This window comes from Notamacropus eugenii, chromosome 6 (assembly GCF_028372415.1).
Source record: "Notamacropus eugenii isolate mMacEug1 chromosome 6, mMacEug1.pri_v2, whole genome shotgun sequence".
In the NCBI taxonomy this organism is placed as follows: Eukaryota; Metazoa; Chordata; class Mammalia; order Diprotodontia; family Macropodidae; genus Notamacropus; species Notamacropus eugenii.
In genome coordinates this window covers 388622291-388643131 of record NC_092877.1, presented here as the reverse complement: position 1 = coordinate 388643131, position 20841 = coordinate 388622291, and the positions used below count along the sequence as shown (strand labels likewise).

The following is a 20841-nucleotide window of genomic DNA, read 5'->3' as shown; positions in this document are numbered from 1 at the left end:
ATCACTGAGTCCTTGGTCAGATGGGGATTGGACAAGGTGCCCTTAGGATTCTGTGACTGCCACTCTTTAATGCAGCTAGAACAGAAGCAGAGATGAGGTAAGCCATTACCATGGAGTCCAGAGAGGTTGAGAGCAGGGAAACAGCTCCCAGTCTGGGGATGATGCACCATGGTGGAGCCCATGAAGGGCCATAGCCTGAGAAGAAAGCAGGAGCCTCAGGTGCCCTCTTATACAGGGCCTGTCCTCATCCTTAGCTAGGTTACTTTCCTAATATTTGAGCCATCAGAGATTCTGGGAGGTGAATAAACCAAGTCCCAGAGGCATCCTTCCATATATGCTACTTACAGGAGGAAGCCTTTCTGTTGTCACCAGTCTCTGGTTTTGACACTGCCTGAATTTGTCTAGTGAAAGGAACTATGTGCGAGATGCTGTGATAAGATTTACCTGGAGATAAGCGAGAAAAGCAAATGAGTCTAACGTCCTGTGGAGAACCTGTCAGCACTTAGCTCAGAGAGAAAATGGCCAGGGAGATGGCAGCACCCAAGGTGTGAATGGGGCCAGGTGCCAGGCACAGATCCATTTGGGTTTGAGTCTGGGGATGAGATAGCGGAAAGACTGAGTGGCTGAGCTGAGATCCTGTGGCTGGTGCTGAGTCCTGGAGACTGTTCCTCGGAGGCTGAGCTCACAGTCAGACTCATTAGTCCCCATGCTTCTAGACCGTACTACACAGATGGCCAATCTGCAGGCTCCTTCTCGGCCCCTTCTTAGGGTTCTGGGCTCAAGCGTTTTGATTTCTGACATCTTCCTTAAGATTTCCATCTGCCTGCTTCTTATCTTACTGACTTTGCAGCAGATCTCTGCTCCACACTCATCCAGCTTAAGCCCTGGGGAATTCAGTAATTATTGAAAACCACAGCAGAGTTGGACGGGTTTGTTTTTCTATCACTGGTTTTTCTCCTTCACAGAACAGAGGTGTCCCTGACAAGCTGCCTGTGGAGTCTATGTCTGCATCCAGAAGCTAATATTTCCACTGACTTTCATTAAATTATTAGAGATCATCTGGGGGGAGGGGGGATGGGAGGAGATGGGGGGAAGAAGTTGTTTAAAGGTGCAATAAAATTTAATAAGGCTTTAGAAACCACATGACATGAGGGAAATGAGAACCGCATGATAAAAATACTGTTAATACCTAAGTTGGGTGAAGGGCATTTCTTCTCCCTATAAGTATTACCAACTAAATCACAGCACACAGTGAACAAGCAAATCTGTTCTTTTTCCCCTCAAAGGGTCAGGTTAGGATTGAGATGTAAATGAACGGTCCAGGTGGAGCTGTCCAGCAGGAAAGGAGGAAAAGGGAAGAGGAAGAAGTGGGGGAAAGAGAAGAGAGAGAATGGTAGGGGAGGAGAGAGACAGAGGGAGAAGGGCAAGGGAGGGCTGGAGAGGTAGGTTTGAGAGTCATCTAGAGAGAAATAGAGTAGTTGACCCCATGGATGCTGATGAGGGCATCCCCAACTGTCTTCCTAGACTCTTTCAGGGAGAGAATGCCCTGAGGTGGGGAAAGAAGATCCCAGGGGAACTGAGGGTCTGGAAGGTGGGTTATCGCAGGCCCTTATGCCAGTGGGGATGACTGCAGCCCATGACTTCCCACCCATCCATGTCACTCATTCACAACTGTGGTGACCTTCAGTTTCATCCTGCACTCAGCTCATCCCAGGACCTTTGCTATGGGGTCAGCAGCCTCCTGCCTTGCATTCCTCCAGCCTAGTTGCCAACAGTATTTGCCTTTAGTCAGCCCCAGAAATGAACCATAAACTTGGTAGAGGTGACCCCCAACTACAGCCCAGTAACTTCTGGTGAGTTAACCTTCCAAGCTCTCCTGAGGCCCCAGTGCTGGACACCCACCAGAGCGAGGTAGGAAGGGTCCAGGCTACGAAGACTTTGAAGGCCAAAAGAGGCCTTTATATAAAGTCCTGGAAGTAACAGGGAGCCATGGGAAGTTACTGAGCAGGGGATGGGGGTGACAGGGAATAGCTCACAATAGATGACAATGAGAGTGGGACACAGCTGGTAGGAACAGTGTTGGGAGCTGAAGCTAAGGATGAAAGGATTTCTTAACTCTTCTGGGGAGAAGGGATAGGAACCCTGCTTGTGAAAGAGGGTGTCACTCACTCCGAAAAGAAAGTGCAGACACATTCAACTCAAAGTTTGCTTCTCTGCCAAAGTGACTGAGCTTTGGATCCGAAAACACAACAAAAAGAAATGGAAGCCAAGAAAAGTGAGATGAGGGTGGGAAGACGCCTGGCTGGCCTGGATGTGTTCAAGTCCCTGGGCCTGGTCAAAGGAAGAACTGGGGAATGTGCTCATGCTGTTTGGAAGAGCTAGAACAGGAGAGGAACACACCCAGGGAAGGAGAAGGGCAATGTCCCCACTTGCCCCAGGAGTCAAGAGAATGGAGTTGATTTACTCCCAAGGCTTTGATTCCAAATGCATCACAAAAAGAAAGTCAGAAAAGGAAGGACACGCTGATGTCAAACTAACCCCGTTTCCTTTTTGGGTGGGGTTACTAGACTAGGAGATCCAGGGCAAGGCTTTAAAAATAGTTCACCTAGATTTCATGAGCACGATGAGCTGTGGGTTGGACAGTGGGATCAATAAAACAGGGCTAAAGAAGAGTCTCTGATGGTTAAATGTAGGCAAAAAAGGAGGTCTCCAGGAGTGGGCCTCAGGGATCTGCTCTTTGTCACGTGTTATTGTACATTTTTATCAATGACTGGTCTAAAGACACAAGTGGCAAACTTAGTGAAATTTCAAGCAACATAGAACCAGGTTAGACAGCCAGCATTTTGAATGTTAGAGTCAGGATCCTCAAAGATTGTGACAGACAAGCACATAAGACAAAAATTAACAAGAGGAAATCTAGTCCAGGCAAATGTAAAATCGTCTACTTGGTCAAGTGAAGACACACTGATTAAGGACCTATTGTGTGCCAGGCACTGAGAACATGAATGCAGGGTGGGAACAAAGCGGCAGTGGGTCCATTCTTCAGAATAAGATCTTGGCAGGGGCAAGGAACAGTTGGCAGGTGATGAGCGGGCAGTGGTCTCCACAGGAGTCAGTGCTGGGACACAGATACCCCTGGGGGGCACCCAGGGTATCCAAGACAGGGGCTGATACCTCTGTCCTCTGCCCTGGTATGGGCTGCATTCAGCATCTGGATTCTTGTGCTCACTTCTTGGGGCCACCATCTAAGCTGGAGAGGGTTCAGAGGAAGAGGGGGTCTAGGAGGGCAAAGAGCCTGCCTTTCAGAGGAATGGGGCATGGTTAACCTGGAGATAAGAAGCCTCAAGGGAACATGAATGTTCTGTCCTGTGAAGGAGGGATCAGCCTCCTTTGCTAGGCCAGAAGGGCAGAATGAGGAACGGTGAAGGGGGCTGTGAATTTGGCAGTAAATTGTCCCAGGATGGAGCAGGCTGCCCCAGGAGGTGGTGAACTCCCCCTTCTTGGTGGTCTTTAAGGAGAGGCTGGACAAGCACTCATAAGGATATAGGGGATTCCTATTCAGGCTCAGGCTGGCCTAGCTGAGGTTCCTTCCTGCTATGATATTCTATGATGCTGTAAGGAAGAATGTCCCTGCACTTGGTCTGCTCTCTTCCAGGAGTCAGTCGCTGGCCTACATGATGATAATGTCCATGAATGTTGTCCTCCAAGACCCCTGAGGTCATGCGGTGGTGCTTGGTCTAGTGGGTCTCAGTAGAGCCTGGACAGCAGGGACTCACAGACCATCCAGGACTGACTAAGGAGTGGGAGGGCATCTGTCAGCTTCCAGGAATGCAGAAAAACACTGATCTCTTCTGAATTGACAGGGCAAGGGAGGAAGGCTGCTCCTGGGAGGTGGGGCCCTGGGGGTGATCAGATCTGTCATCAGACACCTCAGTAAATGGAGTTCAGTTGCTTGGATCACAGGGCCAATGACTTTGCAATATCCCTGCCATCAACAGCATGGTCTGAACCCTTCCTGACCCTCTTGTGGCCACACCATTGGGGCCTTGGAGGATTCAGACAGGCAAATGCATGCACTCAAGGCATTCCAGGCACAGAGAGTGGCTTACAAGGGCCATCCATAGAAATTCAGGGGAGGATTCTAAGTACAGAGTACTTGGGGTGAGCGAGTGGACAAGACTGGGAAGGGAGACTTGAAGCAAAGTCATGAAGGCCTTTACATGCCAGGCTGATAGTAAGGGTCACTGAAGATGGGCACAAGGCCCTTGATCACTAGATGTGTGTGTTGGGTGGAGGGAGGGTCCAGGCAGCTATCTGGAACCATTAACCAGGCTAAGGAGAACCTGACCTTTGAGGGTAGCTGTGGAAATAAGAATCAATGAAAGCAGAAGGGACTAGAAAGGACCTGGATGAAGCCAAGCCTGGTGCTGAAGGAGACTCCCAGGGTCTGGGGGAGAGGCGGGGCTGGCATGGCATGGTACCATTAGTGGGAGGAAGGCAGGAGAAGTGGCTGGGGTAGGGCAAAGTGAGGAGCTCAAGGCTGGAGAGGTGTCCCTGGCAGACAGATGTCACACAGTCCATATGTACACTAGCCAGAGAGATGTGGGAGCTGGGGAGACAGAAACAAGGCCAGAACTTGAGGACTTCTTGGAAGTGAGACTAAATGAGCCCCCATGAGCCCTCCCACACAATGATCCCCTTGGCCCAGAGTCGGGGTCCCTGGCATCCTGCCTGGAGGCAGGTGAGGAAGTCACCTCCAAGGTCCTGAGGCACCTCAGGAGAGGGGGACAATGAAGCCTTGCACCCAGATTCCCCCAAGTTCCCAGCCAGGCTCTGCCCCCAGCCCTTCCACACACACACACATCGTGTCCTCTGAACTCCTTAGCCCACACAGCTCAGCTCATGGTCACCACTGTACTACCAGGGAGCCTGGGTTCCTCCCCTCAAAGGTAGAGAATATAATGTCCCTTCTGTCCCTAAAACTCAGCCAAATACAAGGCTGGTTTCAGGTCACAGATGCTGGCTTATTGACAGTCAGGTGTCAAAAAGGGCCAAGTGGACTAGGCCTCACAGAAGGTCTGAGCTCTCCGAGCAAGTCAACAGGGAAGGACAAGGCCTGATAGGAACACATAAAGTCAGACAAATGAGGATGGGCAGGGAGGAAAGCAGAGGCCAGGAGCAAAGGACCCAGGAGTCTGCAAAGGAAGGCTGGAACGAGAAGACAGTTCCCTCTGAAAACAAAGGAAAACCATGCTCCTTCAGGACCCCAAGAGGGTCAGGGGGTCAGGGAAGGCAAATGGAATCCTTAGGAACTTATGAGTTTGGGGAAGATCCCTGGGCCTGGACTGGGAAGTTGGGGGGGGAGCAGGATTGGGGAGACTCAGACCCAATGGGGAGGGTTAAAGGAGACTCCTCTTTCCCTTCCAGGGAGCCTGGACTTGCCTCTTTCCATTCCTGGGATGCTGTCCTGGAGATTTAGCAGCCAAGTCCTTCTCACACCAGGAGGCACCAGATGGGCCTTACCTGGCCTGGGCAGGTGTGGCTGGCTGGGGAGCAGTGTCCTAAGACCCTCCCAAGGTTGTAGCCCCAGGAAGGGCTTCACCACTTGAGGAGCATCAGTGAAAGCCCAGGGGCTGAGCCCCCAACCCCCATGACACCCACACTGGCTCCTCTAGGAGCTGGGGTGGTGCTAAGAGGGAGGGGCAGGAGCTAGGGTGTGCAGGATAAGCAGCCCACAGCTCCCATCAGTGACATGGTGATGGATGACTAATGCTCACACATTTTTCTCCTTACCCCAGAATGGCCACCCCTTCCTTCCTGTCTGTCTTAGGTGTTCACATCCTCTTTCCTTAGACCACCTGTCATATCTGGGGGCTAGGTGTTAGATGTCAGGCTGTGCTGACTAATGGTTCTTAATGAAAAATCAATCAGGGCAGAGTGAGTTAATAAATAATGTCCTTTGTGCAAAGGATGCCACTAGGTCTGGTCCCATGAGACTGGGCTGCTGGGCCCCTGGGTTCCTTGACCCGAGGCCCAAGAGCAGAGCCCCCATGGAGTTGGGGGAGGAGTGGAGAAGGGTACAAGAGGAGAGCCTTCAGCAAAGGAGAGCAAAAGTGATTTTTAATGTGCAAATAGAGACTTCTACATCTCCAAGATTGGGGCCTGAAGGACTGGAGGTGATCGAAGAAAATCTGTGGAGTCCCACAGCTGCGATTCTCACCTTATCCTGGTGGAAATCTATGTAAGGTCAAGAGCTGCAGAATGAAGGAGCTGATAAGGAAGGGCTGCAGCTGAAGCCCTACCCTCCCGGGTCACAGAAGTGGCTCATCACCTAGCACTGGACAGCTCCCTGAACTCATCCAGCACCTGCTGAATGAAAAGCAAGGACCAAATGGCTCCTCTCCCCCTCCCCCATGTCTAAAAAGCATCTTTCCCTTGTTTAAGAAACCACCAGGGCCCCCTAGTGTCCCTCAGGCTGACCGCGAAGCCTGGCACAAGGAACCCCTGGCCTGCAATCCATCTGCGTTCTGGTCTTCCTGGCAGTAACAGAAGACCAGAAGGCAGTCAGGGTGGAGTAGAAGGTGCTCAATGCTAGTGCCTTCCCTCCCTGGATAGAGTTTGTTTGCACAGAGTTTTTCACACATTGTCTCCCCCATTGGACTGGGAGCACCCTGAAGACAGGGACCCTGCTTTGGTTGCTTTACATCCCTGGTGCTTTGAACACAGAAGGCTGGCTGCCTAGGGGGGAAAGGCAGCTCATGAAACAAGTTTCAGCTCATGGATTCAGGACAGCTTGGGACCCAGAGCAGGAGGTTCAAGGATAAGTGAGTTAGGTCTACCAAGGCATGGTCTCTGGAGATCCAGTGGTCTGAAGGGCACAGCAGCAGGGTGGATGGAAAGGAGAAGGCTAGAGTGACCCACTTTGCCAAGCGGGTAAGAGCCTAAAGGTGCCAAGAATGAGGCAATCGACCCATAAGTCTATGGCCAGCTTCTCCCTCCTTTCACATGTCTGAGAAATCACCCAAGTGTCATGGCCATGGATGGTGAGAATGATAGGCAGATTCCAAAAATGAGAGTCAGGAGACCTAGGATCCAGGCCAGGCTCTGCAAACAAATCACTGCATGACTCTAGGGGAAGCCAACTGCCTTGAGTTTTAGTCTCTTCCTCCCAAGGCTATTCATCACCACAATAATAACTCATATTTGCATAACAAACTTCCAAGGCACCTGCCTCACCACAGCCCAAGGATTGCCAAATCCCTTGGACTAATGAGGAAGAAGAGTGACTTACCTAACGAAGAAGTAGAGATGAGGAGAGAAATGAAAGGATGAGAGAGAGGAGAAGGAGGAGAGAAAAGGTGAAGAAATGAGGGTGAAGGGATCTCAGAGAGAGATGGACTGGCTGCTGGAAGGCCAGTTGGCCACTAGGTAGGGACGTTGGAAGAGGAGACTTTTGCTCAGGTGTGGGTTGGGTTAGAGGTCACTAAGTCTCTGCCAGCTCTGAGAGTGTGGGATTCTGAGGAAAGAAGAGAAAAGGAAGAAGAAATGAGGGAAAAGAAGAGAAAAGAGAATTGGCATAAAGGGGAAAAAGATATAACCTGAGGAAGCAGATACAAAGAGACTCCATTCGTGCTGCATCCTCCAGGCTCTGGGTCACAGGGTATGTGTATGCATATGAGCACATGTGTTTGTATATGCGCACAAGCATGAGTGATTGTACACTGTTACATGTCTGCACACGTGTGTGTTGGTGCAGCTGCATGTCTTGCCTTATGAAGTGTGTGCACATGGGTGCATGTCCATGTTTGTACACATGGGTGTGTATGTACTAGTGAGTGAAGTTGACCAATGGTGCCTTCCAATGACCCACTTCCTATTTCTTGCCCACTCTTGCCCAGCAGAAAAGCTGAACAACAAAGGGGGAAGTCTCGCAGCGCCCCCCCCCCCCACGCTGAGAAGTTGGGCATGGGTCAGCACAAGGGAATTTTATCAGGACACTGCCCAAGCTGCTTTCTCTCACTAATGAATATTGGACATTTAATGAGGAGAGAAGAAGTCTATTAGGCCTGGCATACCTGGGGCAAATCAGAATGAAGGCTGATTGGATCTTGTAAATAACAATTTAGGCCAAATCAGGTCATGGGACATGAATCACCCAGTAGCCATTTAGCCCTAGATTCAAATGTCCCCAAGTCCATCAGGTCTGAGCATTGCCACTTTTGCAAGGTCATGATATGGGGCCAGGAATGGACAGAAGGCTGCAGTCAGCTGACACATGAGAGAGGCCAGCTTACAATGACTGTCTGGATGGGATGATGTCAGCTCAGCTCCATGTCCACAAGTGCCCCAGGGTTTGCCCTCCGGCATTAGAGAAGCAACCCCCTCCACAAGTATCAATGCTGTTCCCAGGAGCAGGGAGTGGGGAGAGAGAGAATGAGACACCATCCATCTCTGTTCTCAGAGCATCTACAGGTACACACAGAGCCAAAGCAGGAACAGCCCACTGGCTGAACAACAGGATGAGAAGAGCCTGGGCAGTGCCAGTGAGCACTGATAGGGGAAGTGTAAAGGGCTAGCTGATCCAGAGAAGGCACATGGCTGGACACACTGGATGCCCATAAGTGGAAGCTCATGGTACCACCAGGGGACTTCCATGAGAGGGAGGGGCATGATCCAAAGGAGTGAGGCATTAGTGAGCTTGTCACAGCCCAGAAAGGCCAAGAAATGCAGCTGGATAGATACCCAGGCCTCAGGAAGAGCAGGCTGGGGCAGGGCCTTGAAGCAGATTAACATTTTACGTCCTTGTCTTGACAATGATGGATAGGTTAGATAGGTTTGCTATTAGATAGGGAAACAACCAGAAGATCTTCGAGAACCTGGTTCTGGTACAGAGGATGGACTGGAGGGAAGACAGCAGTCAGCCAAGGGAGAACAAGAACAGCCAGGAGGCCATGGGAAGGGGGCCTCAGACAAGAGTGGTGACCCCAGGAATGGGCAGAACAGTACCAGCATGAAAGGCCTGACACCCTGGCTCAGCTTAGATAACTCAGAGCTGGCAGCAGATTCTGAGAGAAAAAGGGCCCTGACCAGATGCCTTCCAGGTCCTACCCCAATCCACTGGCCACTGGGGCCTTCCCACCCCCACCCCCATCTGTAGATCTTTGGTATCACTTGTATTTAGTTCTTGGTGAGCACACGGTCCCCTAGGTAGAATGTCGGGTCCTTACAGGCGCGGATGGCTCCATTCTTGTTTCTGTATCTACCAGTGATTAGCACAGCATTTGGCACATAGTAGGTATTTAATAAATGCTTAATGACTGATTGATCCTATGATCCCTACAGTACTGATAGGTCTTCCCTCTGGCCCTCCCAATCATTCTAGGTTGCCTCAGTACTCACCTGGCCTGGCATTTCAGACATCAGTGATTCCTTTCTCCTAAGTTTTAAGGTAGGTTGCCCAGGGTCTAGGGCAGGGTGTCAGTGAGGGAAGGAAAAAGATCACCTTGAAAAGTTCCTTGTGATACTCCTGCCCAAGTACTTGAGGGAGGAGTTGGGGACTGGGAAGTCATTCAGGAGGCCAGGAGGCCAGGAATTATCCCTGTCAGAGAGGAGGGCACCTGCAGCCTCTTTTCAGCATTTGGGGTCCAGGTCTCCATGCTTGAAGTCAAGCCCTGGTTCCAGGCCGGGGTAGGGGAAGGGGCAGGGGCAAGCTCACCTGGAGTCTCATCCAGCTTCCCCATTGTCTCAATCTGCTCCACAAGGTCATTGGAGTTCCACTGACTCATGCCAATGAGGAGAGCACTCTTGCCTTCCGCCACATCCTCTGCAAGGAGAGAAGATGAAAAAGAGACAAAGGCTCAAATGAGAGCTCACACACACACACACACACACACACACACACACACACACACACTAATAAGAAAGGCTGGGGAAACAGGGCCAGCATCCAAGGTCAGGGAGAAGCCAAACTGGCCCCATGTGGTACCTGCTCCTAAGGTACCATCAACTGCTGGGTCCAGCCTTTCCCCAAAGCATGGCCTTTAGGGGCCCTTGCAGGGCTGTACTTCTAAGACTCCTTCTCTATGAGCCAGTTGGATGACAAGGATGGTCTACTCTGGTTGGGAGAGTCACCTCCAGAGCTGGGGCCTCCCTGGTCTCTCCCCAAGCAGCATCTTCCACTGTGAAGGCTTTTCTCATACAGAGAGGTAATCTACCTGTTCTTTGCTTACTGGGGCCAAGCAGAACAGGTCTACTCCCTTTTCTTTCTGAACGACAGCCCTTCGGACAAACTCCAGAGTCCCCTCTGCCTTGTCAGCTGCCTTCTGAGATGTGGGACCAGCACAGTAGCCCAGATGTGGGCAGATTATATTCAGGATCACCCATAACTGATGAATTCTGGTCTAAAAGGGAAGCAGCCCATTTAGGAGCCAAAGGGAGTCTGGGTAGGAGCAAAGTCAGCCAGGAGTACTCGCCCAGCAAGGCAGCCATAATGGAGCTCTCCATGGTCCTGACTGCTTCCCTTCTAGGATGGTAGCTTCTTGCCCTGACCTGAGTGTGGTCCGTGCCTCACTGGCCACTTCTCTCTGCTCCCTGCCCAGGCTGAGCCTGAGAGAAGCAGGGCAGCACCCCAGGACCCCACCCCCAAAACACATACCATCACATGTCCCCTAGGATTCCCTCACCCACTCTGTGCCCCCATCCCAATTTGGTGGCAACTGCTCCCCAGTATATAGGCTTCTAATGAGTTAAATAACAGTACAACTCATTAAATGCCCACTTTTGTCATTCCCCTATACTGGGGAAACATGCTCAAGAAGTCCCTCACATTTTACTAGACCAGGAATAAGGAATCCAACACATACATGCATACATACATACATACACACACATATAACTACAAGATAATTGGGGCGGGGGGAGCCCTAACCACCAGGGCATAAAGAAAGGACACACAGAGAGGACGAGGGCAGAGATTAGTTGATCCTATAAGGAAGATAACATCTGAGAGGTAGAGTGGAGGAAAGTACTTCTTAGGCCCATAGGATACTCCAGGTATGGTTTTGGAAAATCCACTGTTAGTCAGGAGACAGACTACCTGCTGAAAACACCAAGATCATTCCTGAGGGCACTTTACAATGGAGAACAGAGATATAATACATCTCAGTGCAACTCTCTCCTGACAACATGTTACTTACCCATGTCTGGGATCAATTCTCATTGGTAGTGATTAGCTCAGGCCAGTCCCCCAGAACCTTCCTACCTCAGGAGACCTAGGTTCCCAACAAGATAACCCAAGCATTGCTATTGTTGTCCTCCATTTCAAAGAAGGATAACATCATGACTTGTTCAAGAATTGGATTTAAGTGAGGAAGAGCTGTGCAGTCGTCAGCATCGCTGTCTTCCAGAGTCATCAAAGTTCAGTGGCAGGACAAAAGTCGGGATGATAAATGATGTCCCATTTTGGCATCTTCAGTGTCTGGTTGAGTTCTAAGCTCTCCACTGCACACACGTCAGTGGACTTTATGGCTATTGCAACAAACTGTTCTCATCTGTCCGTTCTGGGGTGTACGGGGTGTTTGGAAGAACTGACACCTCTGGGGTAAGGGCTGCTCATCCACCTTTGGTGTACACCTCTCATTCAATTCTCACTTGTGGCTCCAAGAAGTTATAGTACTCATGGCAGGCACACCCCAATAAACCATCTTGGCTGATGACCAATCAGGTAGGGCCTCAAATCCACTCAGTGGGTTAGAAGAGCATATGAAAGTCAAGCATATATTCCCAGTGACTTTCTCCAGGGATCTACCACTCTCCTGAGATAACATGAACAAGTCAGGGCTCCGCCTATCCAGACCCAAACTGATGGGGGATTAGGAGGTCATAAGTATACCTGCTCACACAGACGCACAATAAGAATGGGTCCCAAGCCACAGGGAAAGAGTTCTACAGATTACTGCAGAGTGTTATACAACTGGCCAGTCGGATCACCAGCATCACAGCCTCGCTGTCGCTGGTGCCCAAAGGCTGGTTCATTCCTTTCATGGAGAAGGCTCCAGTTGCTAAAAGACCCTCCAGAACCATGCCTTCTACTGCTGCTGCTGCTGCTGCTGCCCCTGCTGCTGCTACTGCTGCCTCATCTTCCTAGGAACTCAGTACAACATTCTTGGCAGTCACTCTTACCCATACCCTTGCATGGAGGGATCTAATTTTCCCAAGCACACTCAGCTGTCTGCATTTAGTATAACAATAGACTAGCCCATTTCAAGGAGGATCTGGGAGGCACCTGCAATGTTCTCACCCCTCTAGAAACAACAGAGCTTAGATTAGATGGGACATCACCCCTGCCTCCCAGAGATTGTCCTTCAGTAGGGTTCAGATGGAGGGGACCTTAAGCCAAACACTGACCTCAGAATTAGGGTCAGTAAAGGTATGAAGTCAGGTCATTTGACAAATGTGACCTTTTCCCCTGTAGGCAGCAGTCATGTTGTGAGCACTCACCTGGCCTAGGGACCTATCCATCTGGTCAGCAGGAACTTGATGCTGGTTCTGCAGTCTGGCCCTTTGCCCCTCTGTTTCCTGCCTCCCCTGCTCTGTCTGGCTGCCTTCTCCACCAGTCCAGTCCAAAGTCTTTTCTAGACTGTGCTCATCCTTCCTCTCTGGAGCATGTCCAGTACTTGTCAGAATCTGTCATTTAGAGATGGGGCTAGTCTCTTTGATGTCCCTTTGGTTTCATCAACTAGATTATGGATGAACTCAGCCTCAGAAATCTGCTTCTCCAACTCTACAGGCTAAGCACTCACTCTCTGACTGTCTGACTCATTGACCAACCTTGGAATAAGATCTGTCAGAGGAGACCACTGTCCAACCCCAGGATGGGATCTGTGGCTGACAGTCTCTCCAGGCACAAGAGTCTACATTTTGGCATAAGCTCACAGAATGGTGAATATCTGGGACAGGGAGAGGGAGCTCTGGTTGGAAGGACTTGGAGACAGGAATTCTCAACATCCCCCCAAGGACCATCGGGCCTCCCCATCCACCCAGCACCTGAATCATCTCCTCTGTGCTGTCTCCTCCAATAAGAGGGTGAGCTCCTAGACACCAGGAGCTGGCCTCAGTGGTACAGTACAGTGCATAGCACATAGTCAGTTATTCACTCACTCACAATTTGTGAAAATCACACAGAATGTGATTCATTCATTCCTTCACCAGACATTAGACTCCTCCTCTGTACCAGACCCTGGAGACAGGGACAAAAACCCAAACAATGCCTGTCTCTAAGGAGCTTATGTTCTATTGGGGGGAGACAATGTATACAGGGAAAAATAAACCAGTCATTTCAGAAAGAGGGAAACAAAGGTTCTGGGGTGGGATTGAAGGAGGGGAAATCAGAGCAGGCCTCTGGGAGGGGCCATGGAAAAAGAGCTGGAGATTCTAAGTGACAGGATTGAGGAGGGAAGACATTCCAGGCTTGGGAGCCAGGCTGCGCGCAGCCTGTGCAAAGGAATAGAGGTGGGAGATGGAATGTTATATGTGAAGAACAAAGAACAAGTCAGTTTGGTTGGAATTTAGAATGAATGTGGAAAGGAGAGTTTTGTCCTGGAGCCAAAAGGGAGCCAGGGGAGCTTTTGGAGCAGAGGAGTGATGGGGACACAGCAGCATATTTTGGAAGACTAGTTTGGCAGCTGCATAAGGGGCGAGGATTATAGAGAGACCCCTCTAGGAGGTTACAACAATGGTCTAGGGGAGGTGAGAAGGGCTTGAACTAGGGCAGTGGTTGCAAGAGATGTGGATCTGGGAACTGAGAGCAAGGGGAAATTGCTCCATATGTTTATCCCAATCCAAAGGGGGAAAGCAATCCCAATAAGCCATCTGACCCTCTGGGCTTCCCATGGCAGCCGAGAGGCAGCCCAAGTACAGGCAGCTACCAGCCTCCAAAATCATAAGAAAAAATTGCTCTAAATCACTATTGATTAGAGAAATGCAAATTAAAGCAACTCAGAGGTACCACCTCACCTATTTGATTGGCTAATATGACCAAAAAAAGGAAAATGATAAATGTTGGAGAAGATGTGGGAAAATTCGAATAGTAATGCATTGCTGGTGGAGTTGTGAACTGATCCAACCATTCTGAAAGCAATTTGGAACTATGCTCAAAAGACTATTAAACTGTGCATACCCTTTGATCCAGCAATACCACTGCTATGTCTGTATCCCAAAGACAACATAAAAAGAGAAAATGACCCACATACACAAAAATATTTTTAGAGCTCTTTTAGTGAAGGCAAAAAATCAAGGAGATGCCCATCAACTGGGGAATAGCTGAACAAGTTATGGTATATGAATGTAATGGAATACTATTATTCTATAAGAAATAATGAGCAGACAGACATCAGAGAAACCTGGAAAGATTTAGATGAACACATGCTGAGTGCAGTGAGCAGAACCAGGAGAACACTGTACACAGTAACAGCCACAGTGTTCAATGACCAGCTTTAATAGACTTAGCTCTTCTCAGCAATGCAATGATGCAAGACAGCTCCAAAAGACTCATGATGGAAAGTGCCATCCACATCCAGAGAAAGAGCTGATCAAAGATGGAATCACGCTGTTTGCTCTTCCTTGTTTTTTTTTTTTTATTTCTCCTGGTTTCTCCCCTTTGTTCTGATTCTTCTTCCACAACATGACTAATGAGGAAATCTGTTTAATATGATTGTACATGTAGAGCCTAAATCAGAGGGGAGAGCGGCGAGGAAAAAAAATTCAAACTCAAAATCTTATAAAAGCAAATGTTGAAAACTATATTCACATGTAGTTGGAAAAAATAAAATACTATTGAGTGAGGAAAATGAATAAGGCCAGCTTGGGGCAGAATCTCAGCCCTGGACTCAGCCCTGAGAAGGTACATGTGGGTCATCACAGGGCTGTCATCATCATGGTCAAGTCCAGGGCTCAGGATGATTAATAGCCACCGATCACCAGGTTATTCCCTATTCCCTTAGTTACAAAGTAACTACAGTATGCCAGGCCCTGCTCTGGAGAAATACAAGTACCCAGAATGAAATAAGTCTTGTACTTTACAGGGAGAGCTATAAGTGAGCAAAGATCAAGGTACAACCCTCCCCAGAAGAAGAAGGTAAACTGAGGACGGGGATAGAGAGGCAGGGATGGAGGAAGGACCCCCTACAGAAAGGGCTGCTTGGGCAGAGAAAGCCAGGAAGGAAGGAGGGGGGCTGGGGAGCATCTGGGGCAAAGACCTCCGAGGCTTAGAAGAGGAGTTCCACAACCCCAACCTGGAAACAACTGAGAGCTGACATTGCCATGGCCCCGTAGGGTTTGCAAAGTGCTTTCTAGCCTTTCTCAATTCTTCTGTCCCCTCTCCCCCTCTCCTAGTCTTACCCTCTCCCCCTTTCTTCCTCATCCTCTCTCCTGTAACTTAGGGATACAGTTCCAACTCAGGACCATAAAGCCAACAGGTCCCAGACACAGACGTTTCAACCATCAAGTTTCTCAGTTGAGCACCAGTCATTGGTGGCTCTGCCTCCTTCCCCTTTCCTCAGAGAAAATGAATGAGGACAACAGGCTGAAGACCAGAGGCAGGAGGGCCCTTCTTTATGGCATCTCTGGTCACAGGGGATCACCTGGGTGGAGAGGACCAACGGCTACTCTCAGAAGGATTGCCAGGGGAGAGAGGAGACCTGGGTGGGCATAAAACAAAGGACCCAGCCCCTGGAAGGCTCCAAGGTGAGGAGCCATGGAGAGGGCATACTTGGCTAGGTGTGGATGCCTCTAAGAAACACTGAGCTTCTGTACATATTGGATATGAGAAATGTGGAAGAAGGGAGAGCCAGAGGCAGCATGGAGGTCACTGAGCCACTGGCAGTGCCCTGGCAGATGTGGTCCATGGCCCCAGACTCTTATTTGAACCAGGCCTGGGATTTCATTGGTATAAGGAACTCCTGGTGAGAAAATCCCCTCCACCAACACAGTTGGGGTGGCCCACTGCCTGGCTGCCTGCCCCAGATGGCATGAACACAAAGCCCTTTGGACAGCATCCAGTCCCAAAATAATCGTCAGCACCAGGCAGACAGAGCTAACCTTTGAAGGGAGCCATGAAATATTTATAGCTCTGGAGGCTCAAAAAAAATAAGGCCATCCGCTTTGACTCTGAGCTGTTTAAAGCCTTCCTGAAGGCAAACTGTCTACGCACGCAACCCTCCCACATCAGGGATGCTAGGGCTGGCACCAAGTCTGACAGATATGTTCAGACTACCCACCCAACTACCTCTCCCGCCTCCCTGGGATGGCTCCACAGGTCTGGAGACAGGAATAATGTGAAAGGGTCTAGGAAAGCACCCACCCACCTCAAACCATCTCCCCAGTGGCTGCTACACAGGCCCAAACCACCACCATTAAAGAGAGTGGTCAAGGTCCCGAGCTGAGTGAAAGACTAGAACACCTCTAGGACAGGGAGTTCTCGGGTGCTGACAGCCACTCTCAGCCCCTTACTATGGGCCCATTCTCCAGGCATAAACCTCGACTTTGGTCTCCCCTATCATGCATTCCCTGTGTGACCTTGAACAAGGCATTTTCCTGCCTCTGGCTTTCTATTTCTCTGTAAATCTGAGGACGCCGAGAAGGCATCCTGCACAATGGAAGGAGCCCTTCAGGTCTAGGACCTGTCGTTACAACGCCATGCTAGCATTTACACCCATGTGCTCATATGGCTCTTCACCTCTCAGTCTCAGCTTGCAAAGGGATTCTTGCTCTTCCATTCACTCATGCAACCCCTGAACCTGGTCTGCCTGTCAGGTGGCTGGGGATGGTCAGGGAAGGAGGGCCTGGAGAAACCTCTCAGTATCAGCGGCTAGATCCACCAGAGGAGGCTAGGCATTGACCTTCCCTACCTCCACTCCTACCACAGCAAGAAAAGTAAAGGCTGTCACCTGTATGAGGCGGGTTCTGCCTGGTGCCATGGTCCTCACCTGGGCCCTGTCTGGCTCTGGCTCCATTGGTCACTTGCCTGACTGTCCTCACTGCCTCTGCCCTTTGGCTCCTAAGGGGCTACCTGCTGCTTGCCTGGTCACCCAGCATTGACCTTCTGGCTCCCCCACAGCCCCGACCTTCTTCAGCCTCCCTGTTCTGCCTCACCTACACCACCTACTGTCCCAAGCTTTCCCAGAGTTAGGGTCAGCCCTCTCCCACCATCATTTCATCCTCCTTCACAAACTTAGTGTCTCTTTTTTCTCTTTTCCATTTTGATTTCTTCTGGGATTGGGGGCAGGTCCTGGAGCTCCAGGTTCATAAGACGAAAAAAAAGCCCTGGTATCAGGAGCAGAACTGTGGGGTGTGATATGGTGAGGAAGAAGATGAAAGAGGACAGTCGAAGGCTTTGTAACAGGCTGAGCAAGATTCAAAAAGAGAGGACCTGGGTTCAGATGCTGCCTTTATCCCTTCCTGTGTGACCTTGGTGACTCACTGAACTCAGTTTCTTAATCTGTAAAATGAGAGAATTGGACTCCATGACTTACGTCCACTTCAGTTGTCCATCCATGATCTGGATATTCAGTGGTGGAATCCCTTTTGGTCACATAAAATGCTATGATTCCAGGGCCCATTTCTGCCAGCCCACTGCCCTCTGGCACTCTGCAGATCCAAGCATTCTCATTCCTTTAGCAAGCATTTATCGGACCTCCTATGTATCAAGTACCATTTTGGGCCATGGGGACAAAATGACAGAAAGACCCTGCCCTCAGGATACTTACATGCCATGGGAGGGAAGGACAGATACACATATGAGGAAATACAAAGAGAATCTCAGAGCAGTTCCCTCAGAAGCTACGTGGCCTGATCTGTACTTGCACAGGGATGCCCTCGCTGGCACACAACACACCTGGACAAGTAGCCATCCAGCTGGGCCAGAAGACTCTCAGAGGGAGAGCCCACTCATCCCTCTCTGGGACAGTCCTACCTTTCAGAATCTTTCTCCTGCCTCAGGTCTTGTCTGGCATCCTGTTCCTGGGGCACTGGGCTCACCCCCTCAAGCTGACCTGATAATGGGCACAGCAATGGATGCGGGAGGCAATGGCAGATGAGACCACCAGATCTCGGCCACCAGGCCAGGTTTCAGGGCTGCCCCAGTGACTAGGCACCTCATCCCTTGGTCTTCTGGGGGGTCTGAAGAAAAGCACAGTGGCAGTGCCCTCTGATACAACAAGCTTCTCACTTCCTCCTCTAACACTTTGCCAGCCTGGCTCCCACCACCAAACTCTGCTGAGTTATCACAGGGCATCCCCGTTCACACCCACTGGTTCAGTTAAACAGGCCTCTGGGCTGTTCCCCAAACCCAGTGTGAAGGAAAAGGACATGGTTATTCTGGAGACGCAGCCCAAGCATGACAGCCACGTTTTGGGATGTGACGGCATCCTCTCTGGGGAGGAAGGATCAGCCATGCTCAAATCAGTCCCAGGCAGGCAGACCCAGGAACAGTGAGGGGAGTGTCCAGGGGATGAGGGAGGCTGCACCCTCTCCTGACAGCCATCCCACTGTGCAATGGTCTCCCCTTCCCTGGGGGCCTCCAAGGAGAGGCTGTCAGGCTGAGGAGGAGGGGATGTCTTTGAGGTCTGCATTGGACCAGATGCCTACTGAGCTCTCTTCCTACTCCCAGATCTGTGATTGTCCCAGCTCTGGCTGCCAGCCAGATTCCCCGTCAGGCCAGTTGACCTCTAGGCACCAAATAAGGGCAAAGGACCTGGCGGGAGAGGAAGAAGATGGTTCCAGAGACACATTTCCCAATATTACCAAGGATGATGGGCTAGACATCCTAGCAGGGAGATTCACAGTCCCCACTTGTCCTAAATTTTCTACATTCATCTCAAGAAGCTTGTAGGAAAGGTCACTCTTGAGAGGCCTCATTCAAGCAATCACTGGGGGGAAAAATATCTGTACCTCAATTTTCCTATCTGTGGTATGGGTATAACACCAAGAGTACTCTCCATAAGACAAAAAACGTAAGAAGATATGTAGTGAGAGGAAGAGATAGATACACCAGGCGCAGCCCATACATGTACATACGTACACATAGCACACATGTGTACATACACACACACATATACACACACTACCTGCTTTAGGCTCAGGTGCCCAGTGGATCCGTAGACCAAGAGAACTTATCCCAAATCCCTAAGTTGGCAGGCCTTGAGTCAGTTACCCAACTCTTGATGGGTCTGGTCTGACCTAAGAAAGGGATCTGGCTCTGGTTCCCTCTCATGGCTGGTCCAACTGGCCCAGAAGAAGCAGGGTTTGGGCCAGACCTCCTTCCTTCAGCACCCAGTCATGCTCCCCCTCTGGAGGGTAAGAAGGCAGTAGGGATTCCCTAGGCAGCTCCAGCTGTTCCAGGCTCCCAGGGCCACCTACCCTTCATCTCCACAGTCTGCACTGGGTCAGGTTCACTTCTCTTCTGACAGATAGTCCTGCCCCTAGGTTTTATAAAGGTGAACCCTGAGACCCAGACAAGCAAGAAGATTTCCCCAAAGTCATATAGGAAGTTGGGGATGGGGCCTGTACTGAAATGTGGGTCCTGACTGCCCCCCACCAGGGTGGCTTCTGGTGCCCTGCTCAGAGCCAGTTCCTCCATGAAGTCACCTCGAGATCTCCCCTGACTCTTTGTAGGCACACCACATACACAGACCTCCCTGACATAGGTGTGCACGGCTCCTAGCCTGGAAGAAGGGTCAGTTCTTGGACACCTTCCCCTTCCCCTTCTCCCCAGGGCAGCAGGGATGACTGGAGTCCAGCCGAGGGGGCAGGTCTGGGTGCAGAGCTCTCACCCCAGACCCACAAATGAAGCTGCCCCTTCCAGCATCAGACACATCATTCAGACCAACACAACGCACTAACCTGATACAGATGCCCCTCTACTTCCCTACAACCCTGGCAGGTTGAAAAGGCTCCCCAGGAGCCATGAGCTTCCTGGAGAAGGGCAAGGGTTGGTGCATTTAGGGTCCCTTTGTCCTCACAGCAACAAGTTCTGCAAAGTCAGGTCATTCCCAATCAGGACAATCCCCTACGAGGTCACTGCCCTGCTGGGAGTGGGCATCCCTTAGCCCAGGGGGCCTGGTATTCCAAGAGGTGGACCCTTGCTCCTCTGTCTGGAGGGGACACGGACACACATACACTCACGCACGGACACACACACACACACACACAAACTCCCCAGATTCCACTGTATCCCACCCAAATACAGACGATGTCAATGGAAGCGAAACCAAGGAGCATCTGTGAATACTCCAGTCTCTTCAAGGCTCTCAAACGGATTCCCCCAGAAGTTGGGTGCTCTGAGGCTTAGCGGAGAAGGCAACCTGCTTCCTACCCAATGGCATTTCCAGGGCTCCTCTCTCTAGGCAGCCCCCTAAGGTAATGTAAAGTCAGACTCGACTAGCAGAGTTGTCCTGGTCACCACAGTTAAGCCACAGGGGCTTCGAGGCAGCCATTGATTGCAGTGACCCTAATGAGGGCAGCAGAGTCTCTCAAGCTGGAACCACCAACAGAGAACACCTAAACTCTGGGAGAAGTAGGCTTGAGTTTACAGGAGGTCCCCATCAGACTGTTATCACTGAGCACCCTGTCACTGCCTAAGAAGAGAGAGCCCCCGAGATCTTGACAGCTGAGGGAGCTGGAGTTCTCCTGCACTCCAAGAAATCAACAAGCAAGCTCTCCCCAGCACCTAGTGTATGCACAGGACAAAAATGAGGTGGCCCCTGCCTGCCCTCAGGGAGCTGCCTTTCTACCAGGGGAAGGCAGCAGGGGCCCCTAGCCACTCCCTCCCCCACCCCCACTCATGAC

The 20841-nt window shown here is 50.7% G+C and overlaps 1 protein-coding gene across 1 annotated transcript in view; it reads right to left on the bottom strand.

Annotated features, from left to right (window-relative positions):
• The window catches only part of PITPNM3 (PITPNM family member 3), a 103148-nt gene that overhangs the window by 47979 nt on the left and 34328 nt on the right, over positions 1-20841 (bottom strand). The window contains exon 3 of the mRNA XM_072619049.1: positions 9716-9823. Within this exon, the coding sequence (XP_072475150.1) occupies positions 9716-9823 (108 nt within the window). The remainder of the gene's footprint in view (positions 1-9715; positions 9824-20841) is intronic.